This window comes from Lactuca sativa, chromosome 3 (genome assembly GCF_002870075.4).
Source record: "Lactuca sativa cultivar Salinas chromosome 3, Lsat_Salinas_v11, whole genome shotgun sequence".
NCBI lineage: Eukaryota > Viridiplantae > Streptophyta > Magnoliopsida > Asterales > Asteraceae > Lactuca > Lactuca sativa.
In genome coordinates this window covers 215032024-215051538 of record NC_056625.2, presented here as the reverse complement: position 1 = coordinate 215051538, position 19515 = coordinate 215032024, and the positions used below count along the sequence as shown (strand labels likewise).

At 37.8% G+C, this 19515-nt stretch overlaps 1 protein-coding gene across 1 annotated transcript; it reads right to left on the bottom strand.

Annotated features, from left to right (window-relative positions):
* Positions 1–1688: 1688 nt before the first annotated feature.
* Positions 1689–2273, bottom strand: LOC111882324 (uncharacterized). The gene has a single exon (XM_023878682.3). The coding sequence runs from the start codon at positions 2224–2226 to the stop codon at positions 1786–1788; it is 441 nt and encodes a 146-aa protein (XP_023734450.1). The 5' UTR covers positions 2227–2273; the 3' UTR covers positions 1689–1785.
* Between the last annotated feature and the right edge of the window lie 17242 nt (positions 2274–19515).

Below are 19515 nucleotides of genomic sequence, written 5' to 3'. Positions count from 1 at the left end.
TTACAGGTGGGTAGAAGAAAGACTGGTGAAGGAGAAGAGGAAGGGATTTTTGGGTTTCATCTGATTTCTAATTCTAATTCCATTTTCTGATTTTTTTTTTAATTCTGATTTTAACATTACTTTTTCTTACCTTGGCTCCGATGTTATTTATTTCTTTTGGAACATTGACTTTATTCTTATCATAGCGGTGGAGGTGACCGGAGGTTAGTGACAGTGGTGGCTGGAGGTTGTTTTCGAATGGTTGGACATAAGGAGGGGTGGGGTGGGATGAGTTATCATTTTAATTTATTTAACTGTTTAAATAAATAACAAATTAATTTTAAAAATATGTGAGGGCAAAGTAGTCTTTTTACATCTGATAAGGACCAAACGTGCAACAAAAATATAAAATAAGGACGATCTGAGCTAAAAAAAATTGTTAAAGAACAAGCACGCAGATTACCCTAAACCACATGGACTATCCGTGTAATTTACCCTTAAAAAAATAAATTAAAATCAAGCTCACCCACCACATTGATCACTATTCTCTCTCCTTACCCAAAATAATATCATCGAGAACCACCCACTCCTTCTAAATCAACCAGAAAACCACCACCTCTGCCACCGGAGTAAAACATCACCACCCTCGCCACCAGGAAATACACTCTTCAAAACCATTCAAATCCATAAATGCATTCAAACCAATAATATAATCCAAAAATCCAAACCAAAATTCATACTTGAAATCCAATAAAATATAGTGTGGTTATGTTTGTGGGTGTGGATGTGACGATGAAAGTTTGGTAGGGACAAACGACGACAAATATAAGGCAATGATGGTACAGATCGATGGCGGTGATGAAGCCAACGTTTGATGATGTAGATCGACGATGTATATCATCAACTTTAGAGTGCCCAACGATGATGTAGAACGACGATGATGCTAAGGGAACTACAAGAAATGGGGGCTCCTCGGGGAAGGAGGCAGACGGATATGGTAGTGGCGGGAGCTTCAAACCGACGCTTGGGCGGAGGTTCGTCTGACGATTGCAAGCGACACATGTGGCAACGAAGGGGGATGGTTGCGATGCCATTTCTACCTCTAACGGAACCACCAGATCTGCATTTTGTCACTGAATCGCCACCATCATAAACCTCCTTATACCCATATTTAAAACCACCGAGCCTCTTCTTGTCATTGGAGTTAGTGTAACAGAGTCGTCGGAGAGAGAGAGAGAGAGAGAGAGAGAGAGAGAGAGAGAGAGAGAGAGAGAGAGAGAGAGAGAGAGAGAGATGCATATTTTTTAATTAAAATAGTAAGAAATAATTTAAAAAAGCATTAGTAAAGACATATTCGTCATATTAGTAAAGACATATTCGTCATTTCAGATAGTGCGTGCACCAAAATAAAAAAAAAATAAAAGAAAAATTAGAAACAAAAAAAAAAAAAAAAAAAAAAAAACATATAAAGTATCCGAAATTTGACTATAAATATACCACTATATTTTTTTGAACCAAAGTCAATCACATGGATCATTTTTACGATTTTGATTTTACTTTATTATAAATGTTGATTTATTTTGTGATTTTTTTATATATAGTTTCTTGGCACCGATCAAACAAGCATTTTAGTTGGCATGCAAGCTCACACAAGTTTTCTTTAAAGATTTTTTCTTGTAATCTAAACCAAATCACAAATATATTATTTTTTGTTTTTTTTGGATGTTCTGACATGACATGATTGTATAGATAGGTAAAAAAAAATGTCTATAACAATTCGTATACATAAATAAAAAGCAAGTTAACTTACATGAACATCACAACAAATGCCAAAAGAATCACAAGAACCAATAACACATAAAATCCTACAGAAAAACAACTTGTATCGGTTTTCTTAGAAAACCATCTCTCCAACTTTGAATCTTTTAATGTCAACCAAACTCCAGGATCACGCATATATAATCGGCTTCCAATCATTATAGAATTATTTAACCCCTGAATATTATTATTTACATAGATATTAACACCACAACTATCATTCATCTCACCTGATAACAACCCCGAGCCACCACGGTGAATGATCATCGAGGCCCCAACATTTGTTCCTTCAAGATTTGGGTTTCTGAGATAAGGTGGTTGGAAGGCGACACCACCATGGTCTCTTCGGCTGCTCTCCGATGACATGATCTGTGCTATGAAAACAGATAGGTTGATGGTGGCTTCAGTTTGTTCTTTGTGGTGGTTCATGGTGGCCACTTTTTGTTTTTAGTTTACAATCCAAGAAAGAACCATTACTTTACTTACACAGGTAATACTACTACTATACTTATACTTCTCTTTACCCACAAGCCAAAATGATAAATGTTCCTTAAAATTAAAATTGTACTGATTTTTTTTTATTAAAATATTAAATTTGAAAGTCGATTAGATTATAGCTGGGTATATTGATTTTTAATGAAATGCTATTTGATAAATGGCTGGAATTTTTAAAATGCAGTACGATAATAAGACTAAGATTACTCATGAACTTTTCCATCCCAGTAATAATAATAATAATAATAATAATAATAATAATATTAAAACTAAAAAAAATACATACCAACATAAGGCTGTAGCGAGTGGTGACATGTTTAGCATGTTGTCATATAAGATTTTTTAAAGTCATGTAAGATAGAGAAAGTGATAGCATCCAAGTTGTAAAAGATAAGAAATGGTAACATTAAATATTTATTTTATTTTATTTTATTCAAAAAAGAAAAAAAAAAACAGAAAAGAAAAAAAACCAATCAATGTCATTTGCCTTCTCTTCATTCTCTCTTTCCTCTCGCTATACGGCTGACGACATATTTTTAGCGGCCTCTTTAGCAATTTGAAGGGAATGGATTTGGCGATCTTAAAATGCCGGAGGCAAGTCCCTGACGTGGGCCACTCCCTCCAGCCTAACAATATGAATCGGTGACGAGGCCACATTTGGATTGGTTTGGTTAACCAATATTGATATGTTTATATTTTTATTTAGTTATTACAAAATGTTAATATATGTATATATTTTTTTGATAATGAAATGAAAAAAGTTATATCTTTTATGATCTTAATAATAATAAATTGATTATAAATAATAACAAATCACCTTAAATGTTAAATGTCCCTGATGATGCAGGGCATCTGATCAAGTCGAATTTTGAGATATTATCTATCAATTTAGTACTTATTTGTTTCCTTTTATTTAGTGATTTGTTTGTTATCTGTTTTCCTATTCTTTTGGATAATAGACCTTAATTAAAAAAGAGTTGAATGTCGACTGCAACATTCATTATTCTGTTTTCATAAAAAAAGAACCATATTTTGTGTTTATTCATTTCAGCCATTCTCCCATATTCTGGCCATTTGTTTAGCGTTTCCGCATCATTTGGTATCAGTGTTCAGATGGTCGGGCGTGGACGTCCTCGTAATCCCCCTCGTAGAAACGCCAACGGAGGCAACGATGGCGACAAAAGAGATCCACGTGATATCGAAATCGAACGTCTCCAGCAACGAGTTTGATAGCTTGAGCTTCAACAGGAGGCCGACGATGAGGATACCATCTCAAACGCATGGGATACCATTGATGATGAGGAGGAGAACCCTTTTGGCGCTCATCCACGGAACGCTCAAAGACAATATCGTGATGATCCTTTACGCAACATGGGGATTAGAATTGAGATTCCTGAATCTGATGGTAGCGCACACCCAGATGAGTTTTTTGATTGGCTGAGTACGGTGGAAAGAGTTTTTGACTTACGTGATGTTCCAGATAACTTACAGGTAAAACTCATTGCGATCAAACTTGGTAAATATGCATCATTATGGTGGGATCATGTGAAAAAAAAAAGACTTCGGGAAGGAAAATGTAAAGTGGAATCGTGGTCCAAGATGAAGAATCTACAGGGAAAGTTTCTATTAATCATCGTCAAGAAGCCTTCCTCGACTATCACAATACACTACAAAACAACTTATTTGTGGAAGAATTTATAGTTCGGTTCGATCGGCTAAGGATGAGATGTGTCGTGGAAGAAGAAGAACAACAAACTGTTGCTCGTTTTCTAGGTGCCCTTCGACATGAGATTTCAGATGTAGTGTAACTCCAACAATACTGGACTTATGCAGATGTATGTAAGTTAGCTTTGAAAGTTGAGAAACAATTGAGAAGTCGAGGTCGAATAGCTACGAACAAATTTCCTTCCACTTCACGTCCTACTCCAACTCCTACCTCCAAAGTTGTCATACAAAAGGCTGAAACAGCCACGGGTAATACTTCAGTTCTCTCCAATCAACGTGTTCCTCGTTGGTTTAAATGCCACGGGTTAGGTCATATCGCAAGGGAGTGCCCAAATAGACAATTAGTCACCTTTGAGGATGAACCAACTCCTATTTATGATACTGAAAATGAGGACCAAGTGACAAAAAGAGAGGTTGAGATTGTGGATGCTGATCAGGGGGAAGCATTGATCACTCAACGACTTCTCAATGTTACAGCAACACTACAGGGTCATCATAACTTAGGCCATCTCCAATCCATTAAACCCATGAAGAGTTGTATGGATTGCCACATAGGAAAGAGAACATACACATTCAATTTAATTATTAAAAAATTCATTACTTTTCATTACAATTCTATTACACCATTCAATGGCCATTAAACTCTACACTCTCTCTCTCTTCTATATTATATTCACATTTAATCTATTAAACCCTCATACAACTCCCATTGTGGATGGCCTTATGGCTAAGAAATAACACTTTTCACACGAAATGCACGACCGAAGGCAAAGTTTGTAACGTAATAATTTATGGGGGTAGTTGTGAAAACATGGTCGCTACGAGTATGGTTGAAAAGTTAGGTCTTGATGTGGAAAACCACCCGACCCCGTACCAACTAGTTGATGGCTTAAAAAGGGTAACGTCATCAAAGTAACAAAAACGTTGTTTGGTTCATTTCTAGATTGGCACGAAATAAACAGATGTCGTTTGGTGTGAGGTGATCCCTATGGATGCTTGCCACATCTTATAGGGAAGGCCTTGGCAATACGACCGAAAAGTCAAGCATGATGAGTTTCATTATACTTATACTTTTACAAAGGATGGAGTTCATATCACGTTGGCACCGCTTGACACACGTCCCTCATTAGTAGATGATTTCGTCGTTACAAAATCAGAATTTATAGGTCTCACAAAGCTCAACCCACGTCACTTGATGTTTGCTTTAATCATACATGAAGTGAATAAACTTGAGTCGACAATACCTGATCTAGTCCGACCTCTAATTATTGAGTTCCAAGATGTTTTCCCTGACGAAATACCACCAGGGTTGCCAATGATGCGAGAAATTCAACATTGTATTGATTTCCTACCATGTTCATCAATTCCTAATAAACCAGCATATCGTATAAACCCTACAGAATTTGCAAAACTACATAAACAAGTGAATCAACTGCTCGAAAAAGGGCTTATACGGGAGAGCATGAGCCCATGTGTAGTTCCCGCTTTGTTGGTACCAAAACAGGTGGCGTCTTTCGCATGTGTATGGACTGTCGGGCTATTAATAAAATTACTATTAAATATCGTTTTCCCATTCCCCGTTTTGACAACTTAATCGATCAATTGCATGGGTCGTCAGTGTTCTCTAAAATTGATTTACGAAGCAGATACCACCAGATTTGTTTGCGACCTGGCGACCAATGGAAAACTGCGTTAAAAACCCGAGACTGACTATATGAATGGATGGTGATGCCGTTGGGATTATCAAACGCCCCTAGCACTTTCATGCCCAACATGAATCATATTTTTAAACCTTTTATTGGACACTTTGTCGTGGTTTATTTTGATGATATTTTAGTGTTTAGCAGGAGCATAAGCCAACATTTATTACACCTTCGCAAGGTGTTTACATTTTTACAAGAACAAAAGTTATTTGCTAATGCACAAAAGTGTCATTTTTTTTTATCAACAGAGGTTACTTATTTAGGCTATTTGGTTTCACAGGAGGGTATACGCATGGAACAAAGTAAGGTGCATGCAATTTTAAGTTGGCCCATACCTACTTCCATTAATGATATTAGAAGATTTCATGGATTGGCTTCTTTTTATCGAGGTTTCATTAAGCACTTCAGTAGCCTTATCGCACCTATGACCGGGTGCATGAAGGGTGGTAGATTTCAGTGGACTAAAGAGGCGGGTGATGCGTTCGAGGAATTAAAAAAACAGTGACACAAGCTCCATGTTTAGCCCTTCCAAACTTTGACGAGGTATTCCAAGTCGAGTGTGACACATCTGGACTCGGCATTGGTGTGTGTTGAGTCAAAATCAACAACCAATTGCTTTTTTTAGTGAAAAGTTTAACGAAGCGCGCTGCAAGTACTCTACTTACGACAAGGAATTTTATGCAATTGTACGCTCCGTGGAATATTGGCGTCATATTATTTATTGCCTACCGAATTCATTATTTTTTAAGATCATGAAGCTCTCAAGTTCATCAACGGGCAACACGCACTTAAACCTCAGCTTGCCAAGTGGGTGGAAACACTTCAAGCTTATTCCTTTTGTTATTCAACACAAGGCTAGTTCAACCAACATTATGGCTGATGCACTTAAGCGTCGACATGTTCTCTTAACATCAATGCAAGTTCAGGTACATGGCTTTGATTCTTTTCGTTCCTTGTACCAAGGTGACTCAGATTTTAAAGATGTATGGCAGAAATGTAGCACCCACCCTTTCAACGATTTTGCTTTACATGAGGGTTATCTTTTCAAAGATACGTGTTTATGTGTTCCCTCGTGTTCATTACGTGATGCAATTATATTGGAAAGCCATGGTGGTGGGCTTGCGGGTCATTTTGGGAGAGACAAGACACTTGATTTAATTCATAACAATTTTTATTAGCCAAATATGGCACGGGATGTGTCTCGCATTATTTCACGGTGTCTGATGTGTGTAAAACCCACTAGTTTTAAACCTACTTTTAATTATCAAATAACACACAAAAGGCAGTGAACCTATCAATTGTGGTATAGCTAAATAAGCAGGGTATCGAACACAGGGAACGACAAATTAAACTAAAAACTAATTTAATCTAAAGTTAATTAAAAAGCAGGGGTTGTTCTCTAGTTTTACAAGACTAGAAACTTACTAATTATTACTAATTTAAGCTAAAAAATAAAGACTTTGACTAGATTCAATAACGGAGAAGTACTTCTATTTAGTTCAACTTAATTGATCCTATGGTTGATTTCAAGGTAAAAGTGCAATGGATTAATTCTTTTGCTAGTTACCGATTTAATTGATTAGTTCCGTATTCACTTCATTAATCCTTAGCAAATAAATCAATTTAAACAATGGTCAGTTGTCTATTTCAATTAAATTTACTAGATATAATATTCGGGTTAAGTTAGACTTGCAATAGCTAATTAATTTATCATTTTAATTAACTTCTTGTTTAATGGTCATCTCACAAGCTTGCACATAAATTTACTTGATTTTCTTATTAATCCTAGTTTCATGTTCACTACACTAGACATATGACAAAAAGTGTTCACTAAGCATATGAGATTGATAACTAATAGATGTTCATGCTAATTAATTATCTCCCTATTAACAGAAAATCAATTATCATTCACACACAAGGTTCTTTAGCAAGCTAAAATAACTAAATTAACCAACATAGAATTAATCCTACAAAGAATCAAACCATACTACCAATTTCGTATCCCCAAATAGAAGTTTAAAGGGTTTAGCTCATCATTAAAGTAAATAACAGCAAACAAACAGAATCTAAATGTTCAAACATAGTAACTAAACACAAAGATTTAAGAAGTATGATAAGTTTTGCCTCAATGCTCCTTCGGAATTGAATTCTAGCTTCCTTCTTCGTCTTCTAGGGTTTTTCAGGCTTCTCAATCGTAGCAAGATACTTCTGAATCGTCCCAGAACTCTCCCTCATCGATCGGTGGAATTATCTATAAATAAGCGGTCCGACTCGTCAAGTCAATTGGTGACTCGTCGAGTCCCTCTCACATTCCCCGTATTGCGATAACTATCTGGGATCCCGAGTCATTATCCTTCTGATTCCTCGACCGGACTCGTCGAGTAGCTATCTGACTCGACGAGTAGAAGCTTTTTTTAGTGTTTTTCCTTCTTCATTCCACTCTCGAACTCCTAACTGCTTCTCTTGCTTCCTTTTACTTCCGAGCTTCATCTTTGGACTGAAAAACATAATTTAACACTTTTAAGTACCTTTTGTCCATAATATGCGATAATTTAGCTAATATATGAATAAAAAATTATACTAAATACACACTAAATATGCACATATCAAAATACCCCACACTTGTCTTTTGCTTGCCCTCAAGCAAAACTGAATTTTAACACATTAGAATTATGTATAACAACTCCAATCTAACCCAACCATTATGCCAAGACCGCAACGCATGCATTTGTGTCTAAAATTTTTCCTAAAGAACCCCCCATATTCCAAATACTTACAATCCTCATAAACATTCACTCACTCACCCCGAACTATGCTCATTTTATGCAACCCTCCGAATCCATTTGCAGAAAACCTCTTTACCCTCAAGGTATTTTTAATTGAGCAACCCAAGCATACATATTCTAGAAAATTACAATTTTTCGATACCACTATGGAATTCTTTGAATTCTTCACTTCCTTGACATTAGATCTTTAATTTCTTTGAATTCACTACCTTGTTGTTTGATTTTTGGTATCTTCAACTTTTTTTTTGATTTCTTGAAATTTTGATCTTTTGATCTTCACTTTATTTTCTCCAAAATTCTTATAACTTTTCTTGTAATTCTCTCTTTTTTTTTAAACATGTAACTCACTATATTTTTTTTCACTCAAATCCCTACATGCTTAAGCAGGGGCGCTCAATCTCAACCTTTATTGGCTAACGATAACAATTTTCCTGGATACATTTCAGGTTTAGGCTGCTAAACATATTGCATCCCTCAGGCTGAGCAAGGTCGTGTTTTTGTCTCATGATTTCACTGAAATAAGGAAGCCACAAATGCACTAGAACGTATATAGGCTCAACTAAACATTTGGGTTTTCATGCAATTATTAACACAATCCTAACATCGAATCCTAATTTTTTACCAAAATTTTCTAATTAAGTCCTAAATAATACTTTTGGTATGCAAAAATTTTTTTAAAAAATTGACTATTATGTAACCAACCCCCTACCCCACACTTATGTGATGGAACAAACTCCCCTGGGATAGCAGTGGATAGGCTGATCAGCTTCATTTAAGCTCCAACTTCAATCAACTTTAGACATGGTAACATCTCATCCATGCCTTGGGTGTCTCGTCTCGTGCGGGTCGCTCCAAATATGCGGAAATCAGTGTAAGATCTTCAAGAATGGATATGGAAGAATAAGTGAGCAAATGGGACAAGTAGCAGCATCAAATCAGCAGTCCGTCGGTATAACATTTGAACGACTCGTCGAGTCTTATGGTGGACTCGTCGAGTACCAGCGCGCCTTCTCAGAATTTGTAGAAATACAAGGCGACTCGTCGAGTCAGCTTAGTGCACTCGTCGAGTAGGCCACTGAACGAAAAAAAAACTTGGTATTTTGCAACTGTTTTAGCCTCTAAAAACTTCTTTAACTGTTCCCCACATTTGGACTCAATTGCTCATACCCCTAGGACCGGACTCGACACTTTGACATTAAAAAACCCGCTTCCTTGACTCGCTCTCACTCGCGAAAACATCCATGCTTTACATCTCTAAACCATCCTAAGCAAGCAATCATAATTCAATCCTGAAAAATAACTAAAGCAAACAACCATTAAACATAATATAATCTCAAAGCATACACACCAAATAAAAATAAAACAAAACAAAAAAAATTAAAATTGTTTAACACAAAAACATCAAAATCAATCTTCATCCTCCTCATCATCATTGGCGGCTCCACTTCCCCCGGCTCCGCTTCGTCGCGCACCAATCCTCTCATCCCAAGATGGAATGAATGGGTAATTCCCACCATCAATATGTGGAATATTGAAGTGGTCAAAAAGTCGTATGTGGGATTGGTTGCAAAAGTTTAGCCCCCTCGCCATTTGATCCTGCATCCGCCTCATCTCCACATTGTACCAATCCATTGGTACGTCTTCATTCTCGACCGGAATCACTGGCGGCTCGTCCTCCACATCCCGCTCTCTTCTTGATCTTACCCTCCTTCCCGGTGCTTCGGGACTAACAACGGGGTCATCATGTGGAATGCCATAATGGCCACCACCATAGTCTTCAATTATCCGTGCTCTTCGGAAAAGAATGGGATTAAACGGGGGTGTCGGGATCAATGTCATTAAGTTCCAGGCACCGCGGTTCATCAACCCGAATTAATCAGCCAATCGAGTGACAAACATTCTTCCATTGATACGGGAGGTTTTGCGATCTTTGACCGCACCCTCCGAAAGGTATGAAGCAATACACCACGGGATGTTGCAAAAGACGCCGGGTGTTATTATGCTCCATAAGTAGAAAACGTCAAGGTTGGAGACCTTGTCATCGTCTTTCCTTTGGTTGATGGTGGAGGAAATAAGGCGGTGAATGAGGCGGTGAGTTGGGGATCGGATGCTCCCTTCCTGTGCAGACTTCGGGATGTAAACTTTATTTCCAATGGTATTCCACCAACCCGTGCTTGTAACTCCATCGGGAAATGCCATATGTGCTTGTGCTAAAAAGGCCCGAAAGATGTTTGTTGAAACCAAGGGCTGATCGTAAATCCCTAGTCGGCAGGCAAGATCCACTACCGAGCATTGACGAAATTCTCCACCAAGGTAAAAACTGAAGCTTGTTGGGTGAAAGACATCCACTCCCCCGTTAAAAGATACCGTAGAGAAAAACTCCAAGCAAAGCTCTAAATAGACCGGCTCTTGTATGCGGAAGACCCGACTCCACCCATCGCAGATCATTGTCTCGCCTTCATGTTGGAACTCCTTCAAAAGGTAAGGAGCTAGTTCTTCTTCATATCTAACACTTTGCAGCCACTCCCAATCAATTCTGTTCGGCACATACACCTCCTTCTTCTTAATGTCGGAGAGCTTCTTCTTCCACTTCCTCATTGTTGAAGCGGATTCAATTTGCGGGAAGTTTAGCCATGGAAACTCCCCTTGGCTACCACTTGAAGATTGTCCTCTTCTGAACATGATTTCTGCAAAACATGTAAACAAAACCCAGAAACACAGAATATAATTAAAAACTGAATTGTATCTGTAAATCGACTGGACTCGTCGAGTCCATGCCCGACTCGACGAGTCGCACAACCTGCACGAGTCAGTCGACGGGTCGCAGTAAATTGGACCATTAAACCTGTAAATTCTTTCAAGGTTTTTGTCTCAACACTTAGTATTGATGTATTAAGGCCAAAATAAGCATTCAAAACAACTTAATTCATGAAAAATCAAAACCCTAGAAATTTAGAACTTCTCAAAAACGGGTTTTTCATGCAATTTCTACCTTGGATAGCCTTATAATCATGCTCTTAATATAAAATAGGAAGAAGTTTGATACCTTTTTGGATTGTGCTTGAGAATTTTGGAAGAACTTGAAGAACTTGATGAATGCTTGAGAGAGAAGTTGCAAAAAACGGCCCGTCGACGAGTGTAGATGTGAAACTGATTCTTTAGGGTTAAAACCCTACTTACCCATTGTAAAATTAATTTTGAAATTATCTTTTTCTGTAAATAAGACCGACTCGTTGAGTTGTGGTCAGACGCGGCGAGTCTAGTCGCGCAGTCAAAAATTTTCTGAATTCCATGTGGACTCGTCGAGTTGTGGTCAGACTCGGCGAGTCATTTACTGTTTATTATGAATCATTTCACCCCACACTTAGGCTATGCAACTCTCAAGCAGACATGCCCGATGATTTAGAAGATTAAGAATAAAAACGAAGGGAAAATAAAAAGAAAAAATAAAAAGAAGACTAAAAAGTAAAAGAAAGCAAATTCTATTGAACGGGTTGCCTCCCGCCAAGCGCTTCTTTTTGAGGAGTCATGAGCTAGACTCCTTCCCATCTACGTTTTGTCATCTTCAAGCATCGGGAACGCACGCCTAACTTTTTGTGATTTGTACTTGGTCTTGTAAGCGTGGATCTTTTTCTTGTAAGCCCTTTTTAATTCATCTCTTTTTCTTTTCATTGCTTCATCTCCAGCTGCTTGGGCTTGCCTTTTCCTCTTTTTCTTCTTCACCCCTTCTTTTTCACCGTCTCTTGAACCTCCTTCTCTTTAAATTTAATAACTTCATATTTGATAATGGTCCGTGCTCTAGGTTTAGTGGTGAATTGGTGATCAGCTTCCTCCTTCCTTTCCTTTATTCCTGCATCCTTTCCCGTGCTTAACCCTTCCTCGAATTTGACCGCATCAAGACATGCAATATTGGCGTATTGAACTCCCCTTTCCTTTCCCTTTTCTGCTGTTTTTTCTTCTAAAAACTCCTGTATATTGTTGAAATCCAAGGTATATGAAGGATTAGTAACAAGCAGATCCAGGTTGGCCAAGTGTTTGCCCAAATCGACTGGACTCGTCGAGTCCATTGAAGTGACTCGGCGAGTCGGTACGAATTCCCTAGAATCTTGGGTTTCTTCTGAGTGGGCTCCTTCCAGTAGCTTTTCTAATTCTTCCAAGTCCTTGTTAACATCTCCTTCTTCTTCAGAGTGCATCACAAACTTGCTTGGATCTTCTTTCATCAAAGGTGCAAGCTCTTTTTCTAATATCTCATCATCCAATTGGATCATTGAGACTTCTCCATTCTTTTTCTCTTCTTCTTGGAGCATTGTTTCCACAAATGGCATATTGACTTGTAAAGCTTTAACATGCTCCATGAAGGTTCTATAGGCTTGAACTTTTTCTGCAGGCATGGCTCTGGTTGGGTATGGCAAAGGAGGATTGTATGGCTTTAGAAAACTGGCAGTATCTTCATTCCCGACTGGACTCGTCGAGTCCATGAGAGTGACTCGGCGAGTCTTGTCGGGTTTTTCTGGTTCTGGTTTTTCTTCCTTTTCTGCCTTCTTCTTGGAGACTCTTAGTGTTTCTGTAAATTTTTCTTCACCGCTGGAGGTTATTATGCTCACGTTCTCCATTCTTGGATTGGGCTCGGTGTTGCTCGGAAGTTGACCCGATCTTCTTTCATTCACTTGATGTGCAAGCTGTCCCAGCTGTTTCTCAATGTTGAGAATGGAAGCTTGCAGATTCCTCAACATGTTTCTGGTTTCTTGCATTGCTACATCGTGATCATTATGTCTTTTCTCGGACGCGGTTATGAACCTTGTGAGTATATCTTCTAAATTTGCCTTCTTTTCCGTCACCGGCTCTTCCTTTTGATAGAATCCCCTCTCCCTCTGTTTGTATTTCTCCTCCTTAGCCTTTTTATACTCTTCGTATGGGAGCCATTCCTTCTTTGGTTTCCTCTAGTCTTCATCGTATCTATCTCCACTGGAATAGAATATTTGAGCCTTTTTATTTCCATTCTCGTCTCGGTCACAATCCTTGGTAAGATGGGGGCCGCCATAATTTTCGCATCCTACTCTAATAGCATGGATCGTTTGATCCATTTTCGTCATTCTTCGGTCTAGGCTATCGAGTTTAGCTATTACTGCTGCCATGCCATCGTTCACCGAGTTTACTGCTCCACGACTCACTTCATTCCTCGGATTGTGGTATTCTCTAGAATGCTTAGAGAATTCTTCAATTAATTCCTTTATTTCCGGAGGTGGCTTTCGGGTGAGCGGGCCTTATGAATCGAGTAGTTGCCTTGTGGTGACATTAACTCCATCATAAAAGATGGAGACCTCTTGTTGGCTATTAAGATCATGGTGTGGGCAATTTCTAAGTAGGCTCTTGTACCTTTCCCAAGCTTCATAAAGAGATTCACTGGGTTGTTGCTCGAAGTTGGCAATGGCTTTCTTTAGCTTGGCTATCTTGGAAGGTGGGCAGAAATGGTCAATGAACTCTTCTTTCATCTTGGCCCATGTGGTGACCGATCCGGGAGGGAGTGACTTCAACCAATCTTTTGCAGCTCCCTTAAATGTGACAGGAAGCATGCGAAGAAGCTGGATCTCGCGAGGCACATTGGGCACGTTGAAGTAATCGGCCACATCATTTACTTCGTCCAAATGCTTGTAAGCGTCTTCATGATCTCTCCCGTAAAAAGGGATCTCCTTGAGTTGAGCGAGAATATGGCCCTTTAGTTCAAACGTAGCGGTTGCGGGAATTGCGGGTTGCACAAGTCCCGGCCCGGTGTCATCACGCATCCTTTTCTTCCACTCCCCCATGGGGACTTCATCGATGTTAGCCATAGTGATAGCTAACTCTTCTTCGGAATCGGTTTCGTGCTCGGAAATAAGCTCTTCTTCTTCCTCGGTCTCGTACTCGATATCTTCGTGAATTGGTTCTTCAATTGTTAATGAGGCACTGGATGCTCCTGATTTGCTGCCTTTCTTCTTGCTGAAAACGGATTTCAAGTTCTTGAGTGGTGAGTTCTTTGAAGTTGCGGTTTCTCCTACGGCTTTTCCCTTGCTTCTCTTTAGTGCGGATAACGGGTCTTCCAAAGGTGGTACTAGAGGTGTGTCCGATCCTCGGGTCATGAAACAGCTGAAAAAAAACGAAACAAAAGAAACGAAACACGTAAAAGGAATAAAAACGAAATAATATATAGGGACTAAAACTGCGATGGACTCGCCGAGTCTGCTCGAATGCACTCGGCGAGTTCAAGGCCAAAACAGAAAAGAAGATTTTCTAGTTATTCTAAAATCGGAATTTATTAAAACTAAATCTACTTACTGATTTGCTTTGTAAATAACTTTGTGTAAGATAAATCTCACACAAAGGATCGATTAAACTAGATTTTAATATTAATTTTAGAACCGTTCCCCGGCAACGGCGCCAAAAACTTGATGTGTGTAAAACCCACTAGTTTTAAACCTACTTTTAATTATCAAATAACACACAAAAGGCAATGAACCTATCAATTGTGGTATAGCTAAATAAGTAGGGTATCGAACACAGGGAACGACAAATTAAACTAAAAACTAATTTAATCTAAGTTAATTAAAAAGCAGGGGTTGTTCTCTAGTTTTACAAGACTAGAAACTTACTAATTATTACTAATTTAAGCTAGAAAATAAAGACTTTGACTAGATTCAATAACAGAGAAGTACTTCTATTTAGTTCAACTTAATTGATCCTATGGTTGATTTCAAGGTAAAAGTGCAATGGATTAATTCTTTTGCTAGTTACCGATTTAATTGATTAGTTCCGTATTCACTTCATTAATTCTTAGCAAATAAATCAATTTAAACAATGGCCAATTGTCTATTTCAATTAAATTTACTAGATATAATATTCGGGTTAAGTTAGACTTGCAATAGCTAATTAATTTATCCTTTTAATTAACTTCTTGTTTAATGGTCATCTCACAAGCTTGCACATAAATTTACTTGATTTTCTTATTAATCCTAGTTTCATGTTCACTACACTAGACATATGACAAAAAGTGTTCACTAAGCATATGAGATTGATAACTAATAGATGTTCATGCTAATTAATTATCTCCCTATTAACAGAAAATCAATTATCATTCACACACAAGGTTCTCTAGCAAGCTAAAATAACTAAATTAACCAACATAGAATTAATCCTACCAAGAATCAAACCATACTACCAATTTCGTATCCCCAAATAGAAGTTTAAAGGGTTTAGCTCATCATTAAAGTAAATAACAGCAAACAAACAGAATCTAAATGTTCAAACATAGTAACTAAACACAAAGATTTAAGAAGTATGATAAGTTTTGCCTCAATGCTCCTTCGGAATTGAATTCTAGCTTCCTTCTTCGTCTTCTAGGGTTTTTCAGGCTTCTCAATCGTAGCAAGATACTTCTGAATCGTCCCAGAACTCTCCCTCATCGATCTGTGGAATTATCTATAAATAAGCGGTCTGACTCGTCGAGTCAATTGGTGACTCGTCGAGTCCCTCTCACATTCCCCGTATTGCGATAACTATCTGGGATCCCGAGTCATTATCCTTCTGATTCCTCGACCGGACTCGTCGAGTAGCTATCTGACTCGACGAGTAGAAGCTTTTTTTAGTGTTTTTCCTTCTTCATTCCACTCTCGAACTCCTAACCGCTTCTCTTGCTTCCTTTTACTTCCTAGCTTCATCTTTGGACTTAAAAACATAATTTAACACTTTTAAGTACCTTTTGTCCATAATATGCGATAATTTAGCTAATATATGAATAAAAAACTATACTAAATACACACTAAATATGCACGAATTTGCCATATTGCTAAGATCCATGGCTCTAATGTCGGTCTTTATACCCCTTTACCGGTTCCCACCGCTCCATGGGAGGATGCTGGTTTGGATTTTGTTATGGGTTTGCCGCGCACACAACGGCAAAAAGATTCTATAATGGTCGTTGTTGATGGTTTTTCGAAAATGGCTCATTTTGTACCATGTGCCAAGACATACGATGCAAGCCAAGTTGCGAGATTGTATTTTGCTGAAATAGTCCAGTTGCAAGGTATTCCAAAAACAATCACATCGGATCGGGATGTCAAATTTGTAAGTCATTTTTTGCATACTCTTTGGAAATGCATGGGTTCCAAATTACAGTTTAGTAGTTCTCACCACCCTCAAACTGAAGGACAAACCGAAGTAACCAATTGCAGCTTGGGAAATTTACTCCGTAGCCTAGTTGATGAGCAACCCAAACAGTGGAATCTTACACTACCGTACGTTGAGTTTGCTTATAAGCGGTTCAGTTAATCGCACAACCAGTAAGACTCCTTTTGTGGTCGTTTATGGGCGTAATTCGTTCACTCCTCTTGACCTTGTCCCGTACCTATGACTAAGTTTGTTAGTCATGAGGGGGAGGACCAGTCCACACAAATCAAAGAATTGCATAAGCAAGTTCGTCACCAAATTATTAGACACAATGAGCCGTATCAAACTCAAGCAAACAAGCATAAAAAAATGCATGATATACAAAGAGGGTGATCTCGTGTGGATTCATTTACGTAAGGAACGATTTCCTAGGGGTCGTTTCGGTAAGCTAAAGCACTGTGCCTATCGTCTTTTCTGTGTACTACAACGCATTAATGATAATGCTTATAAAATTGAACTTCCGGGTCACTACAATGTTTCCGTTACTTGTAATGTTGCGGATTTATCACCATACGAGGCAAATACTGATGACGACATGGAGTTGGAGGCTAGTCTTTTTCAAGCAGGGGAGGATGATGCAGGGGCATCCGATCAAGTCTAACTTTGGGTTATTATCTATCAATTTAGTACTTATTTGTTTCCTTTTATTTAGTGATTTGTTTGCTATCTATTTTCCTATTCTTTTGGATAGCAGACCTTATTTAAAAAAGGGTTGAATGTAGCTGCAACATTCATTATTATGTTTTCATAAAAAAAGAACCCTATTTTGTGTTTATTCATTTGAGCTATTCTCCCATATTCTGGCCATTTGTTTACAATTTTCGCATCAGTCCCAATATATTACGCTATACAACGATGCCTATAATGTATATCTTAGCAAAAAAAACATTTACCTACCTGTATTCCTCCGCTGCCTAGCAACTTGCTAGGTTAGTTCTTAAAAAAATAAAAAATAAATAATAAAAAAACACGTATGTTAATAAGATGGGTATGGATTTTATAAAATTTTCAAACTAAATTGTAACCGAACGCTAAAAATAAGTGATTAAAGTGGTCCTTCGTATATAAAAATTTAATTCCTTAATTAATTATGCAACCCAACATGCCAATAATAGTGGAGACACTTATTGGTACGCCCAAATTGTGACCCGAGAATGAGTTCATGAAATGTAAAACGGTTAAGAAACCCAAAGTGGTAATTCCCATTATTGTCATCATAACTCATCAAAGTTTTCATTTTGTTTTAAAGGTCAATAAATTAGTTTTTGTATCTTCTAAGTTACTGTTACTGATATTGTAAATAACTTGTTAATAAAAAGCATGTTACCGGTTCATTGATAATGTGGCTTATATTAGTTACGATTATGTTTGGTGTACTAACTAAAAGATAACTATTAACCGAAAAACTATTGTTAACTGAAAAGTCAGCTGGTAGCTGAAAAACTAGTTGTTAGATAAAAAGCTAGCCGGTAAAAAATGACGTTTAGTAAAATAGTTGTTAAACTAGATGAAAGTTATGAAATGACATAAAGAGGCATTTAAAAAAAATATGTTTTCTATAATTAATTAAGGGGTGTATTTGAAATTTTTTTTAGAAAAAACTCATTAAAAGCTAGTCTAAGTAGTTTTTTAAAACGCTAGCTTATAAAAGCTACTTTTTGGCTAGTCAACTATGACAACTTTAAAAAACCCGACAAATAAGCTAGCTTATCAACTAGTTGTGGTAAGCCAAACATGAGTTATGTCTATATATGCTATAATTGGACGCTGATATGACATTACATTGATGATGTGGCCTTCTTCCACCATAACCCCACCTATTTGCCTCCATGTCGTCTAAACCACCGAACTTCGTCTCCCATCACCACCACCGTCCGCCTCTCATCACCATCGGCCTCCATGACTTCAAAACCACCAATACTTGTCTCTCACCACCACTGTTCACCACCAATGGTGGTGCTTAGTGTTATCGGGAAAAGTTTACGGGCTAAACATTTTGGGAACCTAAATTGCTACTCTACTAGGTAAATCACCAAAAACGAAGTTGTAAGTGAGCCTGAAGCCTAAACTATTGAATAATGTCCAAATTCTTGGTGGAAATTCACCCGTGAAACAATTGTTTGAGAAAGAAACCATTGCAAACAAAGTACCTCCACTAGAGGACTCTCAGTCTCTCTCTCTAATGAGATTGTTAGAGAAAGCAACCACCGCGAACAAAGTACCTCCACTGCATAAATTCTTAGGCAACGTTTTGGGTGAGTTTGTTGGAAAAAGCAACTGTTGCAGACAAGGTACCTATACTGAATAAATCCTTAAGCAACATTTTCTGGTTGCTCACCTTCCAAATTATTGCATAAATAATATGTTAAATTTCTCAACCTCTCAAACTCTAATGGTGTTTCGTTACTGCAAAAATTTTATTCACCAAATCTAATGTTAATAGATTAGATAGTTTCCAATCTCCAACGAGATTAAACCATTTAGCAATGTTCCAATATAGATGTTGGGACATTAAAGCGGACAAATTGTCGATTGTTGGAGTTATATCGTCGTTGAAGTTATTACCTCTGAGATCAATGGATTTGAGTCCTGACAATTAATGTCAACCGATAACCTTCTAATGAAAAGGATATTTATCCGTATCAATTTCAGCTAGTTTCGAACAGTTATCCAAAACCCTAGGCAACTCTCAGGTGAGGAAATTATCAATGAGAAGAAAATTACCATGTTCCATAGGTCATAGATGAATGGCGGTATAGGTCCAACTAATCCATTGCTCATCAGGTCAAGAACAATAACACTGACGTTAG